This window comes from Eumetopias jubatus, unplaced genomic scaffold (genome assembly GCF_037043125.1).
Source record: "Eumetopias jubatus isolate StellerSeaLion01/CBP00866 unplaced genomic scaffold, mEumJub1_p1.0 scaffold_3, whole genome shotgun sequence".
Lineage (NCBI taxonomy): Eukaryota > Metazoa > Chordata > Mammalia > Carnivora > Otariidae > Eumetopias > Eumetopias jubatus.
The window spans coordinates 24,198,527-24,225,277 of record NW_028274809.1 but is presented as its reverse complement, the minus strand read 5'-3'; the positions used below and the strand labels follow the sequence as shown (position 1 = coordinate 24,225,277).

Sequence of the window (26,751 nt, the reverse complement as noted above, 5' to 3'; positions counted from 1 at the left end):
CTAACTAATTTTTTAAATAATTTTTATTTGAGTATAGTTGACACACACTGTTGTATTATTTTCATGTGTGCAACATAGTGATTCAACTTTTATGCTGTGCTCACCACAAATGTGGCTATCATCTGTCACCATACATCACTATTACAGTATCATTGACTGTACTCCCTATGTTGTGCCTTTTATTCCTATGACTTATTCATTCCATAACTGGAAGTCTGTATCTCCCACTTGCACCCATTTTGTCCATCCACCCCACCGCCCTTACCTCTGGCAACCATCAATTTGTTCTCTGTATTTATAGGTCTAATTCTGATTCTTTCTTTATTACTTTGTCTTGTGTTTTAGATTCCACATATAAGTGACATCCTATGGTGTTTGTCTTTCTCTGAGCAATTTATTTCACTTGGCAGAATACCCTTCAGGTCCATCCATGCTGTTCCAGCTCATCCTTTCTTATGACTGTGTAATATTCCTCTGTGTGTGTGTGTGTGTGTGTGTGTGTGTGTGTGTGTGTGTGTGTGTGTGTGAGTGAGACATCTTCCTTATCCATTCATCTGTTGCTGGACACTTAAGTTGCTTCCATATCGTGGCTATTGTAAATAATGCTGCAGTAAACTAGGGGTGTGTTTATCTTTTTGAATTAGTGTTTTCATTTTCTTTGGGTAAATACTCAGTAGTGGAATTAGTGGATCATGTGGTATTTCAATTTTTTATTTTTTTGAGATTCCTCCATACTGTTTTCCACAGTGGTTGTACCAATTTACATTTCTCCCAATAGTGTATGAGGGTTGTTTTTTTTCTACATCCTTGCCAACACTTATTATTTCTTTTGTTTTTCATACTGCTTTCTTTCACACCTGCTTTCTGACAGGTGTAAGATGATATCTCATTGTGATTTTGATATGCGTTTACCTGATGATTAGTGATGTAGAGCATCTTTTCACATGTCCATTCGTATGTCTTCTTGGAAAAAAGTCTATTCAGGTTCTCTGCTATTTTTAGACTGGCGTTGAGTTGTATAAGTTCTTCATATATTTTGGATATTAACCCCCTATTGGATATATCATTTGCAAATATCTTCTCCAATTCAGTAGATTGCCTTTTTGTTTTGTTGATGGTTTCCTTCACTGTGCAAAAGCTTTTTATTTTGATGTAGTGTTAATAGTTTTTTTTTAAGATTTTATTTATTTGAGAGAGAGAGAGAGTGAGCATGAGCGGGGGAGGGGGCAGAGAGAGAGGGAGAGGGAGAAACAGACTCCTTGCTGAGCCGGGAGCCAATGCAGGGCTCCATCTCAGGACCACAAGATCATGACCTGAGTAGAAGGCAGATGCTTAACCGACTGAACCACCCAGGCACCCCTCAATAGTTTATTTTGATATAGTCCCAATTGTCATTTGAAATGGAGAGATCTAGAATTTAAGCAACCTGCTACACATTTACAGAGTTGGTTGAATGAAGACTAGAAGGCATCACTTGGGGTTATCATCTTTTACAGTTAAGACATTGTTTCATAAACCTTATTTTATTGGGTAGTTGACATGCCACAATATTCACCTCAGTCTGAGGTCCACAAAAGCTACTATGAGTTTCATTAATTAAGAACTTGTTTGCTTGATCTTGTTTTGTATCTTGACCTAGTGCTTTATGTCTTCCCGTAATGTAGACATTGAAAATATTCTCATTTGGATGGTTTACTCCTAAAAGCCTCATTGTACTTGTACATTAACATCCTGCAGTCTGGCTTCCACCCCACCTATTCTGCTCAATTGTGCATCCTATTCCACTCAATTATACATCTTATTTCATTCCTTTTTTCCTTCAGCTTCTGTGACAGCATGCTGTTCTACCTCTTCTTCTAACTCATTGACAAGCTTTTTTTTTCTTACCTCTGCACTGTTAACACTCTCTAAGGCTGTGCTGTCCAATAAGATAGCCACTAACTATATGTGGATGTTGACAGATATAACATGTGATGGCAAACTCGAGGAAGAAAAGTAACATGGTAAAGGAGACAGAGATAAATGGGGTGCAGTTTTATATAGGGTGGTGAGGGAAGTCCTGTCTGATATCTGAAGGAACTGAGGGAGGCCATGTATAAACTTGGGAAAAGGGAATTCCAGGCAGAGGTAAAAGGAAGTAGCAGAGCCCATGGTGGGCACAGCTTGGCTTGTTAGGGGGCCAGTAAGGAGACCATAGTGACTGGAACCAGGGGATAAGTGGTAGAGCCCTTTGTTAGAACTTTGTTTTTTTTCCTCTGAGTGGGATGTGAGGCTAATGGATAATTTTGAAGAGAAGCCTAATGTGAGCTTGTTTTTGTTGGAAAACAGACTAGATTGAGGGACATGATGGAAATATGGAATACGTTATATCCTGCTTAACTTTCTTGTAGGTTGACTTATCTGGTTACAGCATAATAATGAAGTCAAACAAACTTTTTATGGAACAGTTAGGTTCTTGAAAGGCCAAAATTTGCTGTTATCAAACTCAGCATTACTAACCCCAGTCAAACTTTAATTTAGAACAGATATTGATATCAGGTATTATGGAGAGAGCAACACAATTACATGATACCCTACCCTTTACTAGATATAATAATATAATTATCACTCAGTTTCCTCCTATGTAAGTGGGATGGTATTATCTGTCCTTGAGGGGAATCATTTTAAAGTGTTTAGCCAATGTCTGTCACATGGTGAGTGCTCAATAAAGATTAAACCAGTATTCTATATTATAGCACCCTTTTTTCCTTTCATAACAGTCACTAGTTTATGGTTATATAAGTTTATATTTTATTTCCTTATTAATATTCTCTATACTCCTGTGAACTTGATGAAGGCAACAATTGTGCTTGACTTACCCATCATAGGATAATGAACATAATACCTGATATACAATATATGTTAAGTAGGTAGAATAGCATCATCATCATTATCTTTGTCAACCTTATTATTAGCAATAGCAGCAACACTGAATAAACATCAAAAGTAGTATTTTTTCCAGAAGACATGTACATAGCAATTTATTATTTACATATATTAACCTAATTCTGAAAAAAATCAAGGATTTAGAAATGATCACATGGGCCTATCAGTTTTAACATCTTTCTGCCATTCTTAATTCATCTCTACCCCACCCACATCCTACTCTACATCTACTTAGTATAATGCATTATTTTTTATAGTTCTTTTTTTGAGTTATAATTTACATAAATTGAGATGTCCAAGTCGTAGCTACATAGTTTTGACAAACAGATAAACTCTTGTCACTTCCATACCCATCTTAATGTAGAACATTTCTGTCTATCCAGAAATTTCCATGTCCCTTCTTAGGTATCCCTGCCCCTGCAATCAGTGTTCTGATATATCAGTGTTCTGATATTTGATCAGTTTACCTGTTCAAGAGCTTCATAAATGGAATCACAGAATGTATGTTTCTTTGTGTTTGACATTTTACATTCAGCATAAACTCTGTAAAATATATCTGTGATTTTTGAATTTATCAGTAATTTGTTCCTCTTTATTGCTATGTAGTCTTCCGTTGTATAGTGTATGTCACATTTTGTTTATTATTTTTCTATTGGATTATTTTCAACTGTGGTACCTAATGAATAATACTGCTATGAAGATTTGTGTACAAGTCTTCTTGTGGGAATGTGCCTTCTTTCTTTTGGTTAAAAACTTAGGAGTAGAATTACTGGACCAAAGGGTAAGTGTGTATTTACAAGAAATTGACAGTCCATTTTCCAACATTTCGTTGGGTCATTTTACATTCTCAGTATCAGTCTATGAGAGTTCTAGTTGTTCTACATTGTAACCATCATTGAGTATTGTTAGTGGTTTTCATTTTAGCCATTTTAGTAATCGTATAGTAGCAGCTTGTTGTGGTTTTGATATGTATTTTCTAATACCTAATGATATTGAACATGTTTGTGTGTGTGTGTGTGTGTGTGTGTACTTAGTGATTGTTCATCTCTCTTACTTTCTGTGTAAGTCCTCCCCTTTTTTGGTTGGATTGTTTGTCTGATTGTAAGAGTTCTTTACATATTATGGATATAAATCTTTTGTCAGAACATTGTGAATATTTTCTCCCAGTTATAGCTTCACGCTTAAGTTTCTTTATGGTGTCTTTGGGTGAGCAGAAATATTAAATTTTGATGAAGTCTAATTTATTTTTTAATAGTATTGCTTTTGATATTTTGTCTGAGATACTATTGCCTACTCCGAGGTCTCAGAGATATTAGTCTATGTTCTCTTCTAAAACCTTTAAAGATTAAGAATTTTTATTTCAGCCTATAACTATCATTCATTTTTGTATATAGTGTAAGGTAGGAGCTAAAGATTAATTTTCTTCTCTAAAGGAATATCCAATTGTTCTAGCACCATTCTTAAACAAATTTCATCCATCATTGAATTTCTTTGGAATTTTTATTGAAAATCATTTGACTCTATAATTGTGGGTCTGTTTCTAGACTCTATTTTGTTCCATTAATCTGTTTGTTTGTCTTTATTCTAGTACCACACTCTTGATTACTGTAGCTTTAGGTAATTTCTTGAAGTCAGGTAGCATTAGTCCTATAGCTTTGTTGTTCTTTAAAGATAGTTTGGCTATTCTGGGTCCTTTGTATTTCCATATAAATTTTAGAGTCACTTTGTCAATTTCTATAGAAAGGTGGGGGTTTGAAATTGAATTGAATTTATAACATGACTTGGGAAGAATGTGTGTGGTGTGTGTGTGTGTGTGTGTGTGTGTGTGTACACCTATATTTACATATACATATATATTTTTAAGGATTGATGTATTCATAAATTTTAGTCTTCTATGGTATATCCCTCCATTTATTTAGATTATCCTTAACTTAATACTGTATATTTATGAAGGAGTTTGAAATTTATGCCTTTGCATCTAATTATCTAATGTATATATTTTGTTGTTATTTTGTGAGCTCTGTATAATGGGAGTATCTTGTGCTCAACATAACCCCAGGGTCTACCTCTGACAAGTAGGAGGGGCTTAAGTGAATGTGTGCTATTAACATTTTGGCTTTTTAGTTAAGCTTTTAATATTTTTTTAGAGTAATTAATTGATAATTTTGCCCCTTTTATACCATTCCTTTGGAGTAGGCATCATTTTCCCTTCATAATGGAATTTTTAACAGCTTTCCATAAAGTTAAGTCTTGCCTCATTTAGAGTATTGCTGTCCTTTGCTGGGCTTCTACATAAAAGAAATATGATGCAGACCAGAAAAGTTTTATTGAGTGTACTGAAGGTTTGACAGAAAATAAAAACTGACTAGGATTGCTAATTAGAAGATTAAAATGTACCATTTTAAAAATAATGAAATACTTTTTTTAAATCTTCTGCCAGAAAATATGGACATAAAGAAAATTAAAAAGCAATTAATATTGAGGAAAAATTAGGTGCTTTACTAAGCAGCCCTAAACTTCACTTACAAAATTCACTTCTACAGAAGGTCAAAGAGTATCCAGCTTTTCCAGAGACCCATTTAATTTAATGACTTTCAGAAACAAACACTGTGGAAATAGAGATAATAATGAGGCCTATAAAATTTTATGGTTTAGTGTTTAGGTAATTGCTTGTTAAATTAAGAAGGTATTTTTTTCTGGACATGGGTATACCCCTTTCTTTTTTGGTTAAGTATATAATGAAAGTTTTCCTCGAATATGATAGAACCCATTGTGGCTATCCAACAATTATTCAAGTATTAATATTAGTGAGTTAAATGAATTCATTTATAACCAGTTGAAAACAATGAAATAATTGGTTATTATGTAATACTGTTACCAGAAGTTACTTTGATTTTTGTTTGTGCATGAGAAAAATACATGACAAAGATGGCCTACTTTGGTGCAAATAAACAAGAAAATGTTTGTATGCTTCCTTTTAACAAATTATAATAAAATAACCCAATAAATCTATAATTAAGTGGTCACTTAAAATACTTAGTTAAAACTTTCCAGTTAACAAAATTGTATTACTGGGGGCATTCATTTAAAAATAATTTTTAAGAGCACACTATTAAATCAGATTCATAATTTGAAACATGGAGTTTTGGGGACAGTGCTTTTATAATATGATAAAAATAGGAGTATTTTAATATTTCATACTTTAATTGTAGATTTTGGTATGTTGGTTTCCTGAAGTGGGGAAATTAGTCATTCTGCTATCTCATTAAGAAAAAGCAGTAAGAAGTATGTTCTTTATGATAAATCTAAACAGAATGCTTCATTGAATAACTTTTACTTCATTGTGCTTAAATAGAATTTCTGGTGTCTTAGTAGAAGATTTATTTTTAAATCACAAAGGTGCTGTATTAATCAGAAAATATTGTATAGTTTAAAATATTAATTGCTTATAAGAATATTATAAATTTTATTTTTTAGTGCAATTTTTATTTTCTTTTTATTAAGCAGATGGGCAGCAGGAAGGTCGTAACAGAAGCATCACCATGAAATGAATCTAAATTGTTTTACTGAGTAGACTTCATTTGTGCAAATAGAAAGCAAGTCCCTGAAAACCAATTTAATGGTCAGAAAACTTTAAGGTCTAATACTTCAATCAATTCCTATGCTTTCTTTCCTGGGATAAGTACAAATAGGCCTATAAATGTATATTTAAAAAGGGAGCTGATGCAATGCTGCACATTTGTAGTTCTGCTTAAGAAACTTTTTATTTTTCTAAGTTTTTTTATCTATTATGGGTTTACATTTCAGATAAGAGAAATGAAACATTAGCTCATTTATATAACTCATCAAGCTGTTGAAAGTAAGACAGCTTTAGTAGACTCAAAACAGATGTTCATAAAAGTTTAAATCTTTTATAAAGTTTTACAGTGTTACTAATAAGCATGTATCCTGATATTTTTTGTCCATTAGAGGATATTTATCTACTGGCATGCCCCCTATTTTAGGTAAATAAATCAAGCTGTTAGAGAAATTGAATATATTTGTTCTGCTATACTAATTAGTAATAGTGATGTGATGATAACAGTAACATTTATTATTTTTATGTACAAGAAGATATGTAAACCACTTTACAAATGAATGAGAATTCCTGTGGTATTCTTGTGTTTTCACAACAAAATATCAACTCAGCCTTTTATCTTCTTAAATCACTCTACTTAAACTCTGTCCTCCCTCTTAACTCACTATTCATTAGGCAAATGGTGGCAGAGGGATTCCCTCACTTTTCATCTATCTTCATTCACACTGAGGATTAAAACCTGGACAGAATACATTGTTTGTTCATCTCCTAATTGACATATTCCTCAGATGATTTTTCAAGACTGAATATTTCAGTCAAGCATTTCTTGTACATTCAAAGTCGTTGGCATGGAAATGAAGTTGAGGGTTAGATGGTGGTAGTAGCCTGTGAGGCCTGTGACACATTGTTTATTTACTTGTGATAAAAACTACAACTTTGGCAGTAAAATAAAGAACATGTTCAGAAAAAGGTCATGTTAAAAAATGGGGGAGGTTTGAGGATTTGAGGAGAAGGGAAGAAAGAAACTTGGAAGAATGGATGAGACACTTTTACCATACGCCACATGGGACTTGATCTTGCAGAAGTCTCACTGATCATAATATGCCCCATCAGGGGCCTGAAAACCTAACCTCATCCAGCTTTTTTAGCAGCATTCCAGTCTCTGCTCCTCAGGGATTGCTTTGACATAGCTCTTCATGCAGAAATATGTATTTTTTGCACCTATTTTATGTGAATCTGTATTTTGAAATTCTGTGATACCTCTGATTTATTCCACTGTGACCTCTTATGAGATGTAAGCACCTGAATTCAGTGCACCCATTTTTCAGAACATGGGAATCTCAATGCAGTAGCACTTTGTCAGTTAACTAAGACTGTGACATAGCTACTTTTTCATTATAATTATATTTTACATTATTATATTGAAACTAACATATATTGAAACTAACAATTCCTATTAATTTTTTACTGACTAGGCTTAGAAAGAATACCCTTGTTTGCTTTCTATCAGGGGTTTGTGGAAGGTATATCCAGTTGAAGAATGCTTCTCTGTTACAACACTGGTACTAAAGAACCTTTCTCATCAAGTTACCAATTATTCTACTAATATGATCTACAGGTGGTACATATTTCTCATATGCATTACCAGAATAAAATCTGGGTTTCCCAGAACATATATGCTTTCTTTTTCACAATTATCAGAACTAAGTAACCCAATACATTGTCTTTTAACCATATATTCAAGCAAATTCAGAATTAAATTTTGTAAGTCTTTTCCTTTATTTGTAATTATTTTGAATTATCCTGTTTTAAATATGCATTTCAATTTTGTAAACAAATTCTTTTTGAAAGTAGATGGATTATACATTATTTTGGCAACATATATTTAATTTCCTTTTACTTAAATGGTGTGTGAATGAATATTTTTGAGCTATAGGTGGTGTCCCATTCATTTCCCAACCCCATATGCACTACGTTGCTTAGAATCCTTCAATGTGAATTAGAATGGAATCTTTGTTTTTTTAAATTATCTTTAGAATTGTTCAATACTGGATTTGAACTGATTACTTTTTTTCAGAAAGGAATAAGAAATGATTTTTAAAAAGTTTTTATTTAAATTCCAGTCAGGTAACATACAATGTAATATTAGTTTTCAGGTATACAATATAGTGATTCAGCACTTCCATACAACATCCAGTGCTCATCACCACAAACACACTCCTTAATTCCCCTCACCTATTTAACCCATCCCCTCACCCACCTCCTGTCTGGTAACCATCTGTTTGATTTCTATAGTTAAGAATCTCTCTTTTTTCCCCCCCTTTGCTTCTTTGTTTTATTTCTTAGATTCAACATATGAGTGAAATCATATGGTATTTTGCCTTTGTCTGACTATGTCACCTAGCATAATATTCTCTAGCTCCATCCATGTTGTTGCAAATGGCAAGATTTCCTTTTGTTTTTAGGGCTGAGTAATATTCCATCACATGTATGTACACCACATCGTCTATATCCATTCATCAGTAAACGGATGTTTGGGCTGTTTCTATAATTTGACTATTGTAGATAATGCTGCTATAAACATCACGGCGCATGTATCCCTTTAAATTAGTGTTTTCATATTCTTTGGGTAAATACCTAATAGTGCAATTGATGAATTGTAGGGTAGTTCTGTTTTTAACTTTTTGAGGAACCTCCGTATTGTTTTACAGAGTGGCTTCATCATTTTACATTCCCACCATCAGTACAAGAGGGTTCCCCTTTCTCCATATCCTTGCCAACAACTGTTGTTTCTTATGTTGTTGATTTTAGCCATTCTGACAGGTGTGAGGTGATATCTCATTGTAGTTTTGATTCACATTGCCCTGATGATCAGTGATGTTGAGCATCTTTTCTTGTGTCTGTTGGCCATCTGTGTGTCTTCTTTGGAAAAATGTCTATTCATGTCTTCTGCCCAAATTCTAACTGGATTATTTGTTCCTTAGGTGTTGAGTTGTATAAGTTCTCTATATATTTTGGATACTAACCATTTATCAGATATGTCACTTGCAAATATCTTCTCCCATTCTGTATGTAGGTTGCCTTTTAGTTTTGTTGATTGTTTCCTTCGCTGTGCAGAAGCTTTTTATTTTGATGAAGTCCCAATAGTTTATTTTTGCTTTTGTTTCCCTTGCCTCAGGAGACATATCTAGAAAAAAGTTGCTATGGCTGATGTCAAAGAGGTTACTGCCTGTGTTCTTCTCTAGGATTTTTATGGTTTCAAGGTCTCACATTTAAGTCTTTCTTCCATTTTGTATTTATTTTTGTGTATGGTGTAAGAAAGTGGTCCAATTTTATTCTTTTGCACGTTGCTGTCCACTTTTCCCAACACCATTTGTTAAAGAGACAATCTCCTTCCCATTAAATATTCTTTCCTGCATTGTGGAAGATTAATTGACCATATAGTTATGGGTTCATTTCTGAGTTTTCTATTCTCTTTCATTGATCTATGTGTCTGTTTTCATGCCAGTACTGTAGTTGGGATTACAACAGCTTTGGAATATAAGAAGTCCAGAATTGTGATGCCTCCAGCTTTGCTTTTCTTTTTCAAGGTTGCTTTGGCTATTTGTTGTCTTTTGTGGTTCCATATAAGTTTTAGGATTGTTTGTTCTAACTCTGTGACAAATGCTATTGGTATTTTGATGGGAATTGCATTTAATGTGTAGATTGCTTTGGGTAGACATTTTAACAATATTTTTTCTTCCAATCCATGAATGTATGGAATGTCTTCCCATTTCTTTTGTCATCTTCAATTTCTTTCATCAGTGTTTTATGGTTTTTAGAGTACAGATCTTTCACCTCTTTGGTTAGATTTATCCCTAGGTATCTTATGGTTTTAGTGCAATTATAAATGAGATCGATTCCTTAATTTCTTTTTCTTCTGCTTCATTATTGGTGTATAGAAATGTATGTTGATTTTGTATCCTGTGACTTTACTGAATTCATCTTTTGGTTCTAGCAGATTTTTGGTGGAGTCTTCGGGGTTTTTTGTCTAGAATATCATGTCATCTGCAAATAGTGAAAGTTTGATTCTTCCCTTCTGATTTAGATGTATTTTATTTCTTTTTGTTTTCTTTTTTTTAAGATTTTTTTATTTATTCATTTGTCAGAGAGAGAGAGAGAGAGAGAGAGAGAGAGAGAGCACAAGCAGAGGGAGAAACAGGCTCCCTGCTGAGCAAGGAGCCCAATGTGGGACTCGATCCCAGGATTCCGGGATCATGACCTGAGCCGAAGGCAGACGCTTAACCGACTGAGCCACCCAGGCGTCCCTTTTTTTTTTTCTGATTGCTGAGGCTAGGGCTTCCAATACGATGTTGCATAAAAGTGGTGAGAGTGAACATCCTGTCTTGTTCCTGATCACATAAAAAAAGCTCTCAGTTTTTCCCCAATATGGTTGATATTAGCTGTGGATTTTTCATATATGACCTTTATTATGTTGAGGTATGTTCCCTTTAAACCTACTTTGTTAAGGGTTTTTTATCATGAATGGATGTTGTACTTTGTCGAATGTTTTTCTGGAATTAGCAGTGATTTTTTTTAAATTATTATTTTCAGCAAAGCTAGAGAAGATCTGCTGAAAATGCAAAAAGAACGTGATTTTCACCGAATGCACCATAAACGAATAATCCAGGAAAAAAACAAATTAATTAATGACCTCAAAGGGTAAGCTGCTAATATTTGTTGGCATATTTATTAAAGAGTTATTTAACATTTAAGTAACTTGGTTATGGCATAAGGTTTGAGGTAAAATAATAATTCAACATTTACTGAGTCTCTACTGTATGCTATACTATGTGTTTGAAATATAAAGATAAGTAAGTTTAGGCCCTTGCTGTCAAGGTTCCCAGAGACTACTAGGATGTGTGATAGGGGAGGAGTTAACTGAAATATTCTGCATGTTGCTATGCCAACCAAGGGTGGTCACCCTAACCTTTAGACTGGGGTATGAGAGGGTTCAGAGACCTATTTCTAGGAATTCTGAAGTATAAGTTAACAGAGGGAGAGGGAGCAGGGTGTTCTGGACAGACAGTACATACTGTGCAAAGGCACCAAATCATGAAGGAATATGGCATATTCACCATATTGTATGCATAGAGAATAAAGTGCAAAAGCTGCTTGACAAGGGTAAGGTGGAGGGGGGGCATATGCTGAATGACCTTGAATTTATGCAAAGGTTTTTAGAAATTATTTAAAAAATATTCAGTTTTATTTTCCCTCCTCCCTTCCTCTCCTACTTCCAAATTAAAGAAACTCCCCCCAAAAATAAAACAAAAAACAAGAAAATAATTTATAATCCTTAATGAAAATTTTCCTTTATTTGCTCTAGGGCAGTGCTATCCAATAGAACTTTCTGTGATGTTATAAATATTCTATATGTGTACTGTCTAATACAATAGCTACTAAGTCACATGTGCTGTTAAGCACTGGCCATGTGACTAACACAATTAAGGGATTCGATTTCTAATTTTGTTTGTTTATTTATTTATTTAAAATTTTATTTATTTGACAGAGAGAGAGAGAAAGCACAAGTAGGAAGAATGGCAGGCAGAGGGAGAGGGAGAGGGAGAAGCAGACTCCCCGCTGAGCAGGGAGCCCAACGTGGGGCTCGATCCCAAGACCCTGGGATCATGACCTGAGCGGAAGGCAAACACTTAACCAACTGTGCCACCCAGGCAGAAGTTGCTGCGGCTGAGGTCAAAGAGGTTGCTGCCTGTGTTCTCCTTTAGGATTTTGATGGACTCCTGTCTCACGTTTAGGTCTTTCAACCATTTGGAGTCTATTTTTGTGTGTGGTGTAAGGAAATGGTCCAGTTTCATTCTTCTGCATGTGGCTGTCCAATTTCCCAACACCATTTGTTGAAGAGACTGTCTTTTTTCCATTGGACATTCTTTCCTGCTTTGTCAAAGATTAGGTGACCATAGAGTTGAGGGTCCATTTCTGGGCTCTCTATTCTATTCCATTGATCTATGTGTCTGTTTTTGTGCCGGTACCATACTGTCTTGGTGATGACAGCTTTGTAATAGAGCTGGAAATCTGGAATTGTGATGCTGCCAGCTTTGCTTTGCTTTTTCAACATTCCTCTGGCTATTCGGGGTCTCTTCTGGTTCCATACAAATTTCAGGATTATTTGTTCCATTTCTTTGAAAAAAGTGGATGGTATTTTGATGGGGATTGCATTGAATGTGTAGATTGCTCTAGGTAGCATTGACATCTTCACAATGTTTGTTCTTCCAATCTATGAGCATGGAATGTTTTTCCATTTCTTTGTGTCCTCCTCAATTTCTTTCATGAGTATTTTATAGTTTTCTGAGTACAGATCCTTTGCCTCTTTGGTTAGATTTATTCCTAGGTATCTTATGGTTTTGGGTGCAATTGTAAATGGGATCGACTCCTTAATTTCTCTCTCTTCTGTCTTGTTGTTGGTGTATAGGAATGCCACTGATTTCTGTGCATTGATTTTATATCCTGAGAGTTTGACTTCCTCCTTGCCGATTTGGATGCCTTTGATTTCTTTTTGTTGTCTGATTGCTGTGGCTAGGACTTCTAATACTGTGTTGAATAGCAGTGGTGATAGTGGACATCCTTGCCGCGTTCCTGACCTTAGGGGGAAAGCTCTCAGTTTTTCCCCATTGAGAATGATACTCGCTTTAGGTTTTTCAAAGATGGCTTTTATGATATTGAGGTATGTACCCTTTATCCCTATACTCTGAAGAGTTTTGATCAAGAAAGGATGCTATACTTTGTCAAATGCTTTTTCTGCATCTATTGAGAGGATCATATGATTCTTGTTCTTTCTTTTGTTAATATATTGTATCACGTTGATTGATTTGCAGATGTTGAACCAATCTTGCAGCCTTGCAGGTAAATCCCACTTGGTCATGGTGAATAATCCTTTTAATGTACTGTTGGATCCTATTGGCTAGTATTTTGGTGAGAATTTTTGCATCCATGTTCATCAGGGATATTGGTCTGTCATTCTCCTTTTTGATGGGGTCTTTGTCTGGTTTGGGAATCAATGGTGGCCTCATAAAATGAGTTTGGAAGTTTTCCTTCCATTTCTATTTTTTGGAACAGTTTCAGGAGAATAGGTATTAATTCTTTTTGAAATGTTTGGTAGAATTCCCCTGGGAAGCCATCTGGCCCTGGGCTTTTGTTTGTTGGGAGATTTTTGATGACTCCTTCAATTTCCTTGGTGGTTATAGGTCTGTTCAGGTTTTCTATTTCTTCCTGGTTCAATTTTGGTAGTTGATACATCTCTAGGAATGCATCCATTTCTTCCAGGTTATCTAATTTGCTGGCATAGAGTTGCTCATAGTATGTTCTTATAATTGTTTGTATGTCTTTGGTGTTGGTTGTGATTTCTCCTCTTTCATTCGTGATTTTGTTGATTTGGGTCATTTCTCTTTTCTTTTTGATAAGTCTGGCCAGGGGTTTATCAATCTTGTTAATTCTTTGAAAGTACCAGCTCCTAGTTTCATTGATCTGTTCTACTGTTCTTTTGGTTTCTATTTCATTGATTTCTGCTCTGATCTTTATTATTTCTCTTCTCCTGGTGGGTTTAGGCTTTATTTGCTGTTTTTTCTCTAGCTCCTTTAGGTGTAGGGTTAGGTTGTGTATTTGAGACCTTTCTTGTTTCTTGAGAAAGGCTTGTATTGCTATATACTTTCCTCTCAGGACTGCCTTTGCTGTATCCCAAAGATTTTGAACAGTTGTGTTTTCATTTTCATTGGTTTCCATGAATTTTTTAAATTCCTAATTTCCTGGTTGACCCATTCATTCTTCAGTAGGATGCTCTTTGGCCTCCATGTATTTGAGTTCTTTCCAACTTTCCTCTTGTGATTGAGTTCTAGTTTCAAAGCATTGTGGTCTGAAAATATGCAGGGAATAATCCCAGTCTTTTGGTACCTGTTGAGACCTGATTTGTGACCTAGGATGTGATCAATTCTGGAGAATGTTCCATGGGCACTAGAGAAGAATGTGTATTCCATTGCTTGGGGATGAAATGTTCTGAATATGTCTGTGAAGTCCATTTGGTCCAGTGTGTCATTTAAAGTCTTTATTTCCTTGTTGATCTTTTGCTTAGATGATCTGTCCATTTCAGTCAGGAGGGTGTTAAAGTCCCCCACTATTATTGTATTGTTGTCAATGTGTTTCTTTGCTTTTGTTATTAATTGCCTTATATAATTGGCTGCTGCCATGTTAGGGGCATAGATATTTACAATTGTTAGATCTTTTTGCTGGATAGACAAACCTTTAAGTAGGATATAGTGTCCTTCCTCATCTATTATTACAGTCCATGTTTTAAAATCTAATTTGTCTGATATAAGGATTGCCAACCCAGCTTTCTTTCCGTGTCCATTAGCATGGTAAATGGTTTTCCACCCCCTCACTTTCAATGTGGGGGTGTCTTTGGGTCTAAAATGAGTCTCTTGCTGACAGCATATTGATGGGTCTTGTTTTTTAATCCAATCTGATAGCCTGTGTCTTTTGATTGGGGCATTTAGCCCATTTACACTCAGGGTAACTATTGAAAGATATGAATTTAGTGCCATTGTATTGCCTGTAAGGTGACTGTTACTGTGTATTGTCTGTGTTCCTTTCTGGTCTGTGTTACTTTTAGGCTCTCTCTTTGCTTGGAGGAACCATTTCAATATTTCTTGTAGGGCTGGTTTTGTGTTTGCAAATTCCTTTAGTTTTTCTTTTTCCTGGAAAATTTTTATCTCTCCTTCTATTTTCAAAGACAGCCTAGCTGGATATGGTATTCTTGGCTGTGTATTTTTCTCGTTTAGTGCTCTGAATATATCATGCCAGTCCTTTCTGGCCTGCCAGGTCTCTGTGGATAGGTCTGTTGCCAATCTAATGTTTCTACCATTGTAGGTTACATATCTCTTCTCCCGAGCTGCTTTCAGGATTTTCTCTTTGTCTTGGAGACTTGTAAGTTTTACTATTAGACGTCGGGGTGTTGACCTATTTTTATGGATTTTGAGAGGGGTTCTCTGTGCCTCCTGGATTTTGATGCCTGTTTCCTTCCCCACATTAGGGAAGTTCTCTGCTATGATTTGCTCCAATATACCTTCTGCCCCTCTCTCTCTTTCTTCTTCTTCTGGGATCCCAATTATTCTAATGTTGTTTTGTCTTATTGTATCACTTATCTCTTGAATCCTGCCCTCGTGATCCAGTAGTTGTTTCTCTCTTTTTCTCAGCTTCTTTATTTTCCATCATTTGGTCTTCTATATCGCTGATTCTCTCTTCTGCCTCATTTATCCTAGCAGTTAGTGCCCCCATTTTTGATTGCACCTCATTAATAGCCTTTTTGATTTTGACTTGTTTAGATTTTAGTTCTTTTATTTCTCCAGAAAGCATTTCTCTAATAACTTCCATGCTTTTTTCAAGCCCAGCTAATATCTTTAAAGCCATGATTCTCTACTCTAGGTCCGACATCGCACTAATGTCCGTATTGGGTAGGTCCCTTGCAGACGGTACTACCTCTTGTTCTTTTTGTTGAGGTGATTCTTTTTGTCTTGTCATTTTGTCCTCAGGAGAATAGATGAATGACAGAACAAAATGCTAACAGGTTAACAATGTCCCCAGAATATATATACTCTAATGAAATCAGAAAAGACCTGAAACCAGGGGAAAAGAAAGGGAAAGAAAGAAAAAAGAAAAAGATAAAAACAAAAACAGAACAAAACAAAAAAAAAAACAGAACATGATCAAATATGATCAGGCTAGTGCATAGATCAGTGCCACACACTAGATTTTGGTTGTATTTTGGTCTGTTAGAAGAAAGTACCTCCTAAAATTTTAAAGAAAGAAAGACTTATATATGTACAAAATAAGGGTTGATACAATGAAGGGATGTAATATTACTGTAAAGATGACAATTGTAAAAAATTTTAAAAAAGGAATTGATAAGAAGATGTTTGAAAAAAGAAAGGATTAAAGAAAAAGGAAAGAAAGAAAGAAAAAAAGGGGGCAGAGTGTGATCGGGCAGAAGACTAGAAGAAAGCCATACACTAGAGATTTAGGGTATATTTTGATCTGTTAGAGGAAACTGTATCTCAAAATTTTAAAGAGATAACAACTTGTATATATATTTGCCAAAAATAAGGGTAACTACTATGAAGGGATAGAATATGACTCTAAAAATAAAAAATAAAAATGTTTTTTTAAAAAAGAGATTGATAAGATGGTTGAAAAAGGGAAAAAGAAAAATTCAAAAAAAAACAGTTAAAAAAATTAACTTTGAAAGACTAATGAATCATGGTGAAAAAGCCATGAATTCTATGTGCAGTATTCCCCTAGCGCTGGAGTTCTGCCGTTCTCATCGATCGGTAAACTTGGTTTTGGCTGGCTGTTCTTGTTGATCTTCTGGGGGAGGGGCCTGTTGCCCTGGTTCCCAGATGTCTTTGCCGGAGGCGGAATTGCCCTGGCCTTGCCGGGTCTGGGCTAAGCAATCTGCTCAGGTTCGCTCTTGGGAGCTTTTGCTCCCCGCAAGCTTTCCGTACAGCATTGGAGGACGAGAGTGAAAATGGCGTCTCCCAATCTCCGCCTGGGAGGAGCCGAGAACTCAGGGCCCCACTCCTCAGTGCAGCCCCAGAGAAAAGCAGTCAGTCACTCCCATTTCCCCTGTCTCCGGCCGCACTCCGCGCTCACCCGGCCTGTGACCGAGCGTTTCTATCTCTGGCATCCGACCCCATGTGGAGTCTCCAAACCCAGGAGATCCCTGCGGTGCGCTTCCACGCCGCTCCTTCCGGGGGAGGAAGGGGAGGCTCCCCGGATCTGCCACTTGTTGGGTCCCTGCTGGAGGAGCAGTGGCCCGACTGTGTCACCGATCACAGTTTATGGCAACCCCGAGCTGAGAGCCTGCTCCTTGGCTCCGTGTCTGCAGCTGGCCTCCCTGCTCCGATACCTGGGAGCTCTGCCGCACTCAGGCACCCCCAGTGTTTCTGTGACCCCGAGGGTCCTGAGACCACACTGTCCTGCGAGGGTTCCACCCCCAGCTTAGCCCCTGGAGTGACGTCCCTCAGCGGACCCGACTTCTAAAAGTTCTGATTTTGTGTTTCGCGGCTCTATCACTTGCCAGAAGAGGCCGACGGAAGCCCCCTCCCCCACCGTCTATCCTCCCGAATATCGCCTCGGATTCACTTCTCCGTAGGTCCTACCTTCCAGAAAATGGTTGCTTTTCTGTTCAGAGAGTTGTTGCTATTCTTTTCTTCAATCTCCTGTTGAGTTCGTAGGTGTTCAGAATGGTTTGATCCCTATCCAGCTGAATTCCTGAGACCAGAGGAAATCCAGGTCTCCTACTCCACCATCTTGCTCCACTACCAGCCTAACATGAGTTTCTTATGAATTTACTTATTTTCAGAATTATCAATATCAAAAGTTAGAACTTATAAGCAGATGGATTATGAGCTACTTATGGAACTTACAAAACAGACACACTCTTTCAGACTGACTAAACAGAAGGTTTTTGTTTGTTTCAAGTTTTTATTTAAATTCTAGTTAGTTAACATATAGTGTAATATTGGTTTCAGGAGTAGAATTTAGTGATTCATCACTTAGATATAACACCCAGCGCTCATCACGACACGCATCCTCCTTAAGATCCATCATCCATTTAGCCCAACCCCCTCCCACCTCCCCTCCAGCAAATTTCAGTTTGTTCTCTATAGGTAAGAGTCTCTTATGGTTTGCCTCCCTCTCTCTTTTTTTTCCCCCTTCCCCTATATTCATCTGTTTTGTTTCTTAAATTCCACATATGAGCGAACTCCTATGGCATTTGTCCTTCTCTGGCTTATTTTGCTTAGCATAATATACTCCAGCTCCATCCATGTTGTTGCAAATGGCAAGATTTCATTCTTTTTGATGGGTAATATTCCTTTGTGTGTGTGTGTGTGTGTGTGTTTATGTGTGTGTACACACATCTTCTTTATCCATGCATCAGTCGATGGTCATTTGGGCTCTTTCCATAATTTGGCTATTGTTGATAGTGCTGCTATAAACATCAGGGTGAATGTGCCCTGTAGAATCAGTATTTTTGTATCCTTTAGGTAAATAATAGTAGTGTAATTGTTAGGTCATAGGGTAGTTCTATCTTTAACTTTTTGAGGAACCGCCATACTGTTTTCCGGAGTGGCTGCACCAGTTTGCATTCAGACCAACAGTGTAAGAGGATTCATATTTCTCTGCACCCTTGCCAACAGAAGGGTTTTTTGAATGTTGTTTCCTTGTTATATTCTAGGGGTATTCTACATGATGCTAATTCTTGGGATAAAGGATTATCAGCTCATATCCCATGAATGAGTTAGATGCTAAAGTTAGTAATACAGGGAAAATTGTTCCATCAATAATAACAATCCTTCCATTTGTCTACAAATTACAGCACACATTGTTTTGTGTATATAACTCTGTAGCTGAATATGTGTTTATAAATACATAATATTCATGGAAGTGTGTAGTATACAGCAAAGTGTATATTTAGCACATTAAATGGAATGGGGGATAGAACTGTACATACTACTTACATTTTTATTTTATTACTCTCATGCTTTGCTGAATATGGTTGAATTTTAATACATATTATATATATATTAAATGTATATGTAACTTAACTTTAGTGCTTAGGTTTTATTGCTTTCAACAATCTGGTATAATAATACATTATGTTAAGATAAATATGACTTACAAATCAGTGACTTTTATAAATACTTTCATGAAAATATTGTGCAAAACAAGGACTCCTTTTATTTTTTTAAAGATTTTATTCATTTATTTGAGAGAGAGCACACAAGTGGCGGGGGGAGGGGAAGGGAAAAGGACAAGCAGACTCCCCGATCAGCATACAGCCCAACTTGGAGCTCCATCCCAGGATGCCAAGATCATGACCTGAGTGGAAGTCAGACTGAACCACCCAGGCGCTCTCTTATTTTTTTAATAGAAAAACATTTAAAACTATTTTGGGGCTGTTCTGCTTGCATCCATGTCAGAGTAACTGGTATAGAACTAGCTTTCCAACTGGTAATAGATGGGCTCTTCAACTGTAATGAACTGCAAAACTGAATAAAATTTTTGGCAGCTGTTTTTTTAGATGTTGGAAAATTGGCAGAGTAGGACTGTGATGCCTAAGAGAAGGGAACCATTCAGTGTGAGTGGCATGATTACCTCAGATTTTGGTCCAGAAATACGATTCTGACAATAGTGTGGCCACATAGAACACAGTCAGAACACAGTAGTCTTGATTAACTGATGAGGCAGGGCTGCGAGGGGGCCGGAATTTGCAGGATAGTGTACACAAAAGGTGGGAGGTGCCTGAAAGGAATTTAAGAAATATTTGTAGTCGTTCCCTTTAATCTTTGACCAAAGACTAAGTTTTGGAATAGTGAGAGAATGATGCCTATAAAGAACAGCTGCTGGGAAACGATGAGTTAAATGGAGATTCCAGAGTTTGCAGATGTAGGAATTCCGACCAGCTACAGTGGAGGAACCTCACTAAAAACTCTGAACGTTCAGTTAAGACCCTTGATAAACGTGGGTGGCTCAGTTGGTTAAGCATCTGCCTTCCGCTTAGGTCATGATTCAAGAGTCCCGGGATCCAGCCTCCCACGTCAGGCTCCCTGCTCGGTGGGGAGTCTGCTTCTCCCTCTGCCCGACCCCATTTGTGCTCTCTCTCTCTCTCTCAAATAAATAAATAAAATTTTAAAAAAAAAGACGCTTGATAAACCATGTCATAGGAGCAGAGCTATTCTAGCCCTAGAGAAGGAACTACTTTAAACTTGTCTTAATAAAAGATTAAAAGTAAGCTTCGAAAAGCTCAAATTGCCCATCAGTAAATTAACTCTCTGCCAGAACAAAACTCTTTAAAGAGACCAAAGTTCAGATAAATATATGTCCAACATATGATAAAATATATAACATATATAGAAGCAGGAAAATGTGTCCCATACATATCCAGGAAAAAATAGAAACAGACCCAGAAATGACAGAAATAACAGAATTAGTAGATGAAGACTTTTAAAACAGCTCTTACAAAATGTTTAGAATTTTAAAGAAAATAATGAATATAATTAGTGGACAGTTGGGAAATAGCAGAAGTGAAATGGGAACTATAAACAAAGAACCAAATGGAAGTTCTCAAACTGGAAAACATATTTGCAATAAAAAATTCACTAAGAAAGGAAGCTGAAAAGAGTTAACAGAACTTCAGAGAAAAAAAGGCTAAAAATAAACAGAATTGTGCCTGTGAGGCAATTTCAAGTAGTCTATCCTATGTCAGAAGAAGACACTGGAGTGACTTTCTCAACTTTGATAGCTTACTCCAGCTGCTTCATATATCAGTTAAAATTATTTATTCAAAGAATCTGGGAGTGATCATTGGGTGGGTACATGGACCAAATAAGCCCACTTTGAGCCAGACCTTAGCCATGATGCTACTTATTCTCTGGCTTCTGTAAATCCCCTTTCTAATATAGGGGCTGTGATGTCACTCTGGATTTGTGGATATTAATAATAACTTCTTAAAATATACTTTCCCAGTACATCGTCACACAAGTAAATGGCTATAGGTAATTTTGTGGAAGAACGGGGACTATCATCACGGTGTATAATTGCTGTGGTGTTATGGAGTTCCTTTTCTACTCTTTGTCACTAGGGCAGCTCAAGGCTTTTTCACTTTTCTGAGTGTTAGCTATGACTTTTTCCAGGTTTCCGAGAGTCACCTCAGCAGTGACTTTGTTGCATCCACTGCAGTACTTGTTTCAGTACTTGTAAAATCCAGTGTCTTAGGCAAATTATTGTTTATCCAGTCTTAGGTTATAGCCCTTTTAGCATCTCAAAATCCAGTCTCTGGAGTGCTTTTTTGGTTTCTGTTAGTATATGATTAATTCTTACAGCAGTTTGGATGTATATAGTCTCTTTTCTCCCTTACCAAACCATTAGCTTGGCAGTTAGGAGAGGAGGAAGTAGGGCCAACTTGAGGAGGGCATCATTTACCTTTTGGGGAAGATAGCTCTACCGCAGTTTTTAGCACCGCTGAAGTGTTAGCTCTCTCTAGGGAAGGAGAGCCACCTCTGCATGCCCACTGGGCCTAAGGAGAAGGGGTACAGAAACAACATCCTCAGTGTCATCCTGAGGATCAGAGAAAAAGAGGCCATTTCAGTAAGATAAAAAAGTCAATTTATCAGGAAGTCATAATATACATGACTCTAATGTAAGCACTTCAAAATATATGAAGCAAAATCTGATAAAACGTAAAAATAGATATTTCCACAGTTACAATTGGAGGTTTTAACATTCCTCTTTTTGCAATTATTAGAAAAAAAGGCAAGAAGTCTCTTAAGCCTATAGAATAAGGCCTCAGTTAATTGAGTGTAATTGACATTTCTTGAATTCTACTTTGGAGTTTTCATGTGCACAAAATAGATCATATGCTTAGCCATAAAACAAGTCTCTATACATTTCAGAGAATTGATGTCATACAAAATATGTTCTCTGACCACAGCCAAATTAAATTAAGTCAATGACAAAAAGCTCTCTGGAAAATTCCCAAATATTTGGAAATTAAGTAACATAGTTCTAAATAGTCCATGAGTCAAAGAAAGAAGTGAGAAAGTATTTCGATCTGAATGGCTGAAGATGCAGCATATTAAAAACAGTGGGATGCAGCTAAAGCAGTGCTTAAGGTAAAACTGATAGTTTTATTTTCTTAATTTTTTTAAATTGATAGTTTTGAATGCTTAGAGAAGAAAATTTTATACTAATAATCTAATCTTGTACCTTAGATGCTAAAAAAAAAATGCAGAGAAAGAAAAAGAAATGAAATAATAAAAAGATCAGAAACCAATAAACTAGCAAAGGGATAAACAAAAATAAACAAATACATAAAAATAAAATCATATTGGTTGCTTGAAAATATAATAAAACTGATAAAGTTGATAATAAAATTGACAAGACTACATAGACTAATCACCAAATGTTGGTCAGAGAGGTAGAGTAACCAAGGCTGTCATATATTGCTATTGGAAGTAGAAGTTAAAACCCAGCAATTCAACTCCTAGGTATTTTTTCCGAGAAAAAGAGAACCAAAAAATATCTTATATGACTTTGTGTAAGAATGTTCATAGCAACCTTATTCATAATGGCCCCAAGCTAAAATCAGTTCTTCATCAGCAGAATATTGAATAAACACATGGAGAATATACATACAAAGGAATACGACTCACAATAAAAAGAAATGAATTACTGATACGCACAACAGCCTAGAAGAATCTAAAATTATGCTGAGTGAAAGAAGCCAGTTTCTGGCCTCATGGAATGAATTTGGAAGTTTTCCTTCCTTTTTTATTTTTTGTAATAGTTTGAGAAGAATAGGTATTCTACCAAGTGTTTGGTAGAATTCGCCCATGAAGCCATCTGGTCCTGGGCTTTTGTTTTTTGGGAATTTTTTGATTACTGATTCAATTTCTTTGCTGGTTATCAGTATATTCAAATTTTCTATTTCTGGGGCGCCTGGGTGGCTCAGTCATTAAGCGTCTGCCTTCGGCTCAGGTCATGATACCAGGGGCCTGGGATGGAGCCCTGCATCGGGCTCCCTGCTCTGCGGGAAGCCTGCTTCTCCCTCTCCCACTCCCCTTGCTTGTGTTCCCTCTCTCGCTGTCAAATAAATAAATAAATAATCTTAAAAAAAATTTTTTTTTCTATTTCTTCATGATTCAGTTTTCATAGTTTTTATGTTTCTAGGAATTTATCCATTTCTTCCAGGTTATCCAATTTGTTGGCATATACTTTTTCATAATCTCTTATAATTGTTTGTATTCCTGTGATGTTGGTTGTTACATAAGAGAACATATTCTATGATTCCAAATATACGAAGTTCTAGAATCTCCTGAGGCATTAGAAATGCTCTATATTTTGATAACAATGTGGACTACCTGGGCATGCATGTTTCTTAAAACTCTAAACTGTAACATTTAAACTCTATATTTTACAACAGGTAAACTACACTTAAGTAAAAAAGGTTTAAAAAAAGTATTTTGAGGGCATTTTCAAATAAAACAGTTTCTTAAAGGTGCTTATATGTTGAGTTGAATTATTCCTCCTATGAGATAATGAAATATTTTTATACTTAATTTTCCTAATGTAAGTTAATTAGACTTGTTTTCAAGACCATCCTTTAGTTTATTTTGATGTGAATGACGCCTTTTCTGTTTAATCTTCCATTGTTTGCAGTCCTTGTCTTTTTGACAATTGTTTCTGAATTGATTAAAGAAACTGCAAGTTTTTCTCTCAATGAATAGCAATCTTCTGAGTACATGCTTGAATATAGCAAAACTGTTGGTAGGAAATAGAAAACTAGTTAACTCAAAAGAAATCTGACTTCCTCGTTCCTACCATGTTTAGAGAAGTAGCATACCAAGTAATATTTCTGGCAATTCTTGGCTTGTTATGTTGACCTTTATATGATTATTCATTTTTTATTTGACTGCAAAAAATAAGAGGAAGAAAAAGGTTTAGAAGTTAGATGGAAATCACTGATTTAACTCAATTACCCTTTAAGATGCCCTTTATTTTTCATAGGTTAAAGTTACATTATGCATCGTATGAACCGACTATCAGGGTGTTACATGAGAAGCACCAGGCTTTACTGAAGCAGAAAATGCTGACCTCTCTGGAAAGAGATAGAGCAGTTGGACAGGTAAAGAGGCCATTAAAGCCACCTCAAAATGATTTTTAACCATTTATTTTTTAATAATATAAGTAGAAATATTGGTTTTATTTCTGAGATAAATTTAAAAAGGTTTTCAACAATTATGTTGTTAAAGAGATTCATTTGAAAATATTCATAAAAATTATTTTGTTCATTTTAAACCTATAAAGATTATTATTAAGCTAAACATTTAATTAAAACATAAATTTATAGGAGATATAAAGTGTAGTTAGAGGAAAAAACTCAACTATTGTAGTCAAACTTGGGTTTATTTATTTATTTTTATTTATTTATTTATTTACTTGTCAGAGAGAGAGAGAGCACACAAGCAGGGGGAGCGGCAGGCAGAGGGAGAAGCAGGCTCCCCGCCGAGCAGGGAGCCCGATGCAGGACTTGATCCCAGGACCCTGGGATCTGACCTGATCTGAAGGCAGATGCTTAACCGACTGAGCCACCCAGGTGTCCCCAGACTTGGGTTAAATGCTAACTTTGACACCTCTAAACATCGACTTTAAACACTTTGAACTCAGATTTTTCATATAGTATAGCCACAATGACCTGCCTTTTTTTAATATTGTTGTGAAACTTATATGAGATAATGAAAAAAAACTCCCTGGAATTTACCTCCAAATGAATATTTGACACCCCTACTTTTGGATTTAATTTAATTTGCTCTATTGTTAACACCCTTTTCCATTCTTCCTAGGGGTTTTTGCATAGGCATAGGAACTTCTGGGATAGAATTCAAGGAGGGTAAAACAAAATGTTTATGGGCCATTTAAAAAATATGTAAGTTTATTAGAAAATATAAAAGTGCAACTATGCTTAACATTCTTTTATTGTTTTCTGTAGATTTTTATTTTTGGCCAGACTTTCAGAAACTACAATAGCTTGCATGATGGTTATATTCATTCTTGAATAATTTTATTGTTAAGACATGCTTTAATCAAGTTGTATTTTGTCTGTTTTTGAGTGTAATTCTTAGCTGCTAAAATGCAAAACATTACTTGTGTCTCCATGCTTCTTTGTGTTTGAATTTTAATTTTGTATTCTTGAATGTCTGTATTGTATTATTGGTAATATTGCATAAAATGAGTTTAATAATAATTTACATTTTTATGACATGATATGTCAAACCTTCAGACTTTCATCTCCTTGCTGCTTTTCATCTAACCCCTCTCCCTAGCATCCCAACAAAAGGCACAACTCTTGGAGTACTTCACGCTATATTTAGTTTGCTTCTATTTCTTATCCTGCCACAGGCCGTGCTTAGACTTTTGCTTACTTACTTAACTCTCTTTATTCCCTGGTCTCATGCTTATCTCACTATTGTCCTTCTCCAGGGAGGAATCCATCTGTGATATGACCATATAGTCCCAAAAGATCACGTATACTTTGATACCTCTGACAGACCACTCAGACTAAGTTTCACTATTCAAGGATACTAGAGTCTTCCAGGAATCCATGCTGGCAAGGGCTTATACTCCTCTCTCAATTGTTGAGTTCTATATCTGCAACCTGTCCTACAGTGGATCTACACTTATCTTATGTGTAATTAGGGCTAAGTTATCTTCCTGAAAAGGCCATCAATTCTCTATCTTTTTTAAAATTTAATTTAATTTAATTATGTTATGCTAGTCACCATTCAGTACATCATTAGTTTTTGATATAGGGTTCCATGATTCATTGTTTTCATATAACACCCAGTGCTCTGTGCAATACGTGCCCTCATTAATACCCATCACTGGGCTAACCCATCCCCCACTCCCCTCCCCTCTAAAACCCTCAGTTTGTTTCTCAGAGTCCATAGTCTCTCATGGTTCATCTCCCACTCCGCTTCCCCCTCCTTCATTTTTCCCTTCCTTCTCCTAATGTCCTCCATGCATTTCTTATGTTCCACAAATAAGTGAAACCATATGATAATTGACTTTCTCTGCTTGACTTATTTCACTGAGCATAATCTCCTCCAGTCCCATCCATGTTGATGTAAAGTTGGGGATTCATCCTTTCTGATGGCTGAGTAATATTCCATTGTAATATGGACCACATCTTCTTTATCCATTCATCTGTTGAAGGGCATCTTGGCTCTTTCCACAGTTTGGCTATTGTGGATATTGCTGCTATGAACATTGGGGTGCATATGGCCCTTCTTTTCACTACATCTGTGTCTTTGGGGTAAATACCCAGGAGTGCAATTGCTGGGCCATAGGGTGCCTCTATTTTTAATTTTTTGAGGCACTTCCACACTGTTTTCCAAAGTGGCTGTACCAATTTGCATTCCCACCAACAGTGTAACGGGGTTCACCTTTCTCCACGACCCCTCCAACATTCGTTGTTTCTTGCCTTGTCAATTTTTGCCATTCTAACTGGTGGAAGGTTGTATCTTAATGTGGTTTTGATTTGAATTTCCCTGATGGCTAATGATGATGAACATTTTTTCATGTGTCTGTTAGCCATTTGTATGTCTTCTTTTGATAAGTGTCTGTTCATGTCTTCTGCCCGTTTT

General features: G+C 36.1%; 1 protein-coding gene across 2 annotated transcripts in view; it reads left to right on the top strand.

The window, feature by feature from the left end:
- SPAG16 (sperm associated antigen 16) overlaps positions 1–26,751 on the top strand; it is a 951,181-nt gene that overhangs the window by 25,891 nt on the left and 898,539 nt on the right. For both annotated transcript variants that reach the window (XM_028112215.2, XM_088022037.1), the window contains 2 exons: positions 11,096–11,203; positions 24,116–24,233. In XM_028112215.2, coding sequence (XP_027968016.1) covers positions 11,096–11,203; positions 24,116–24,233 — 226 coding nt within the window. The remainder of the gene's footprint in view (positions 1–11,095; positions 11,204–24,115; positions 24,234–26,751) is intronic.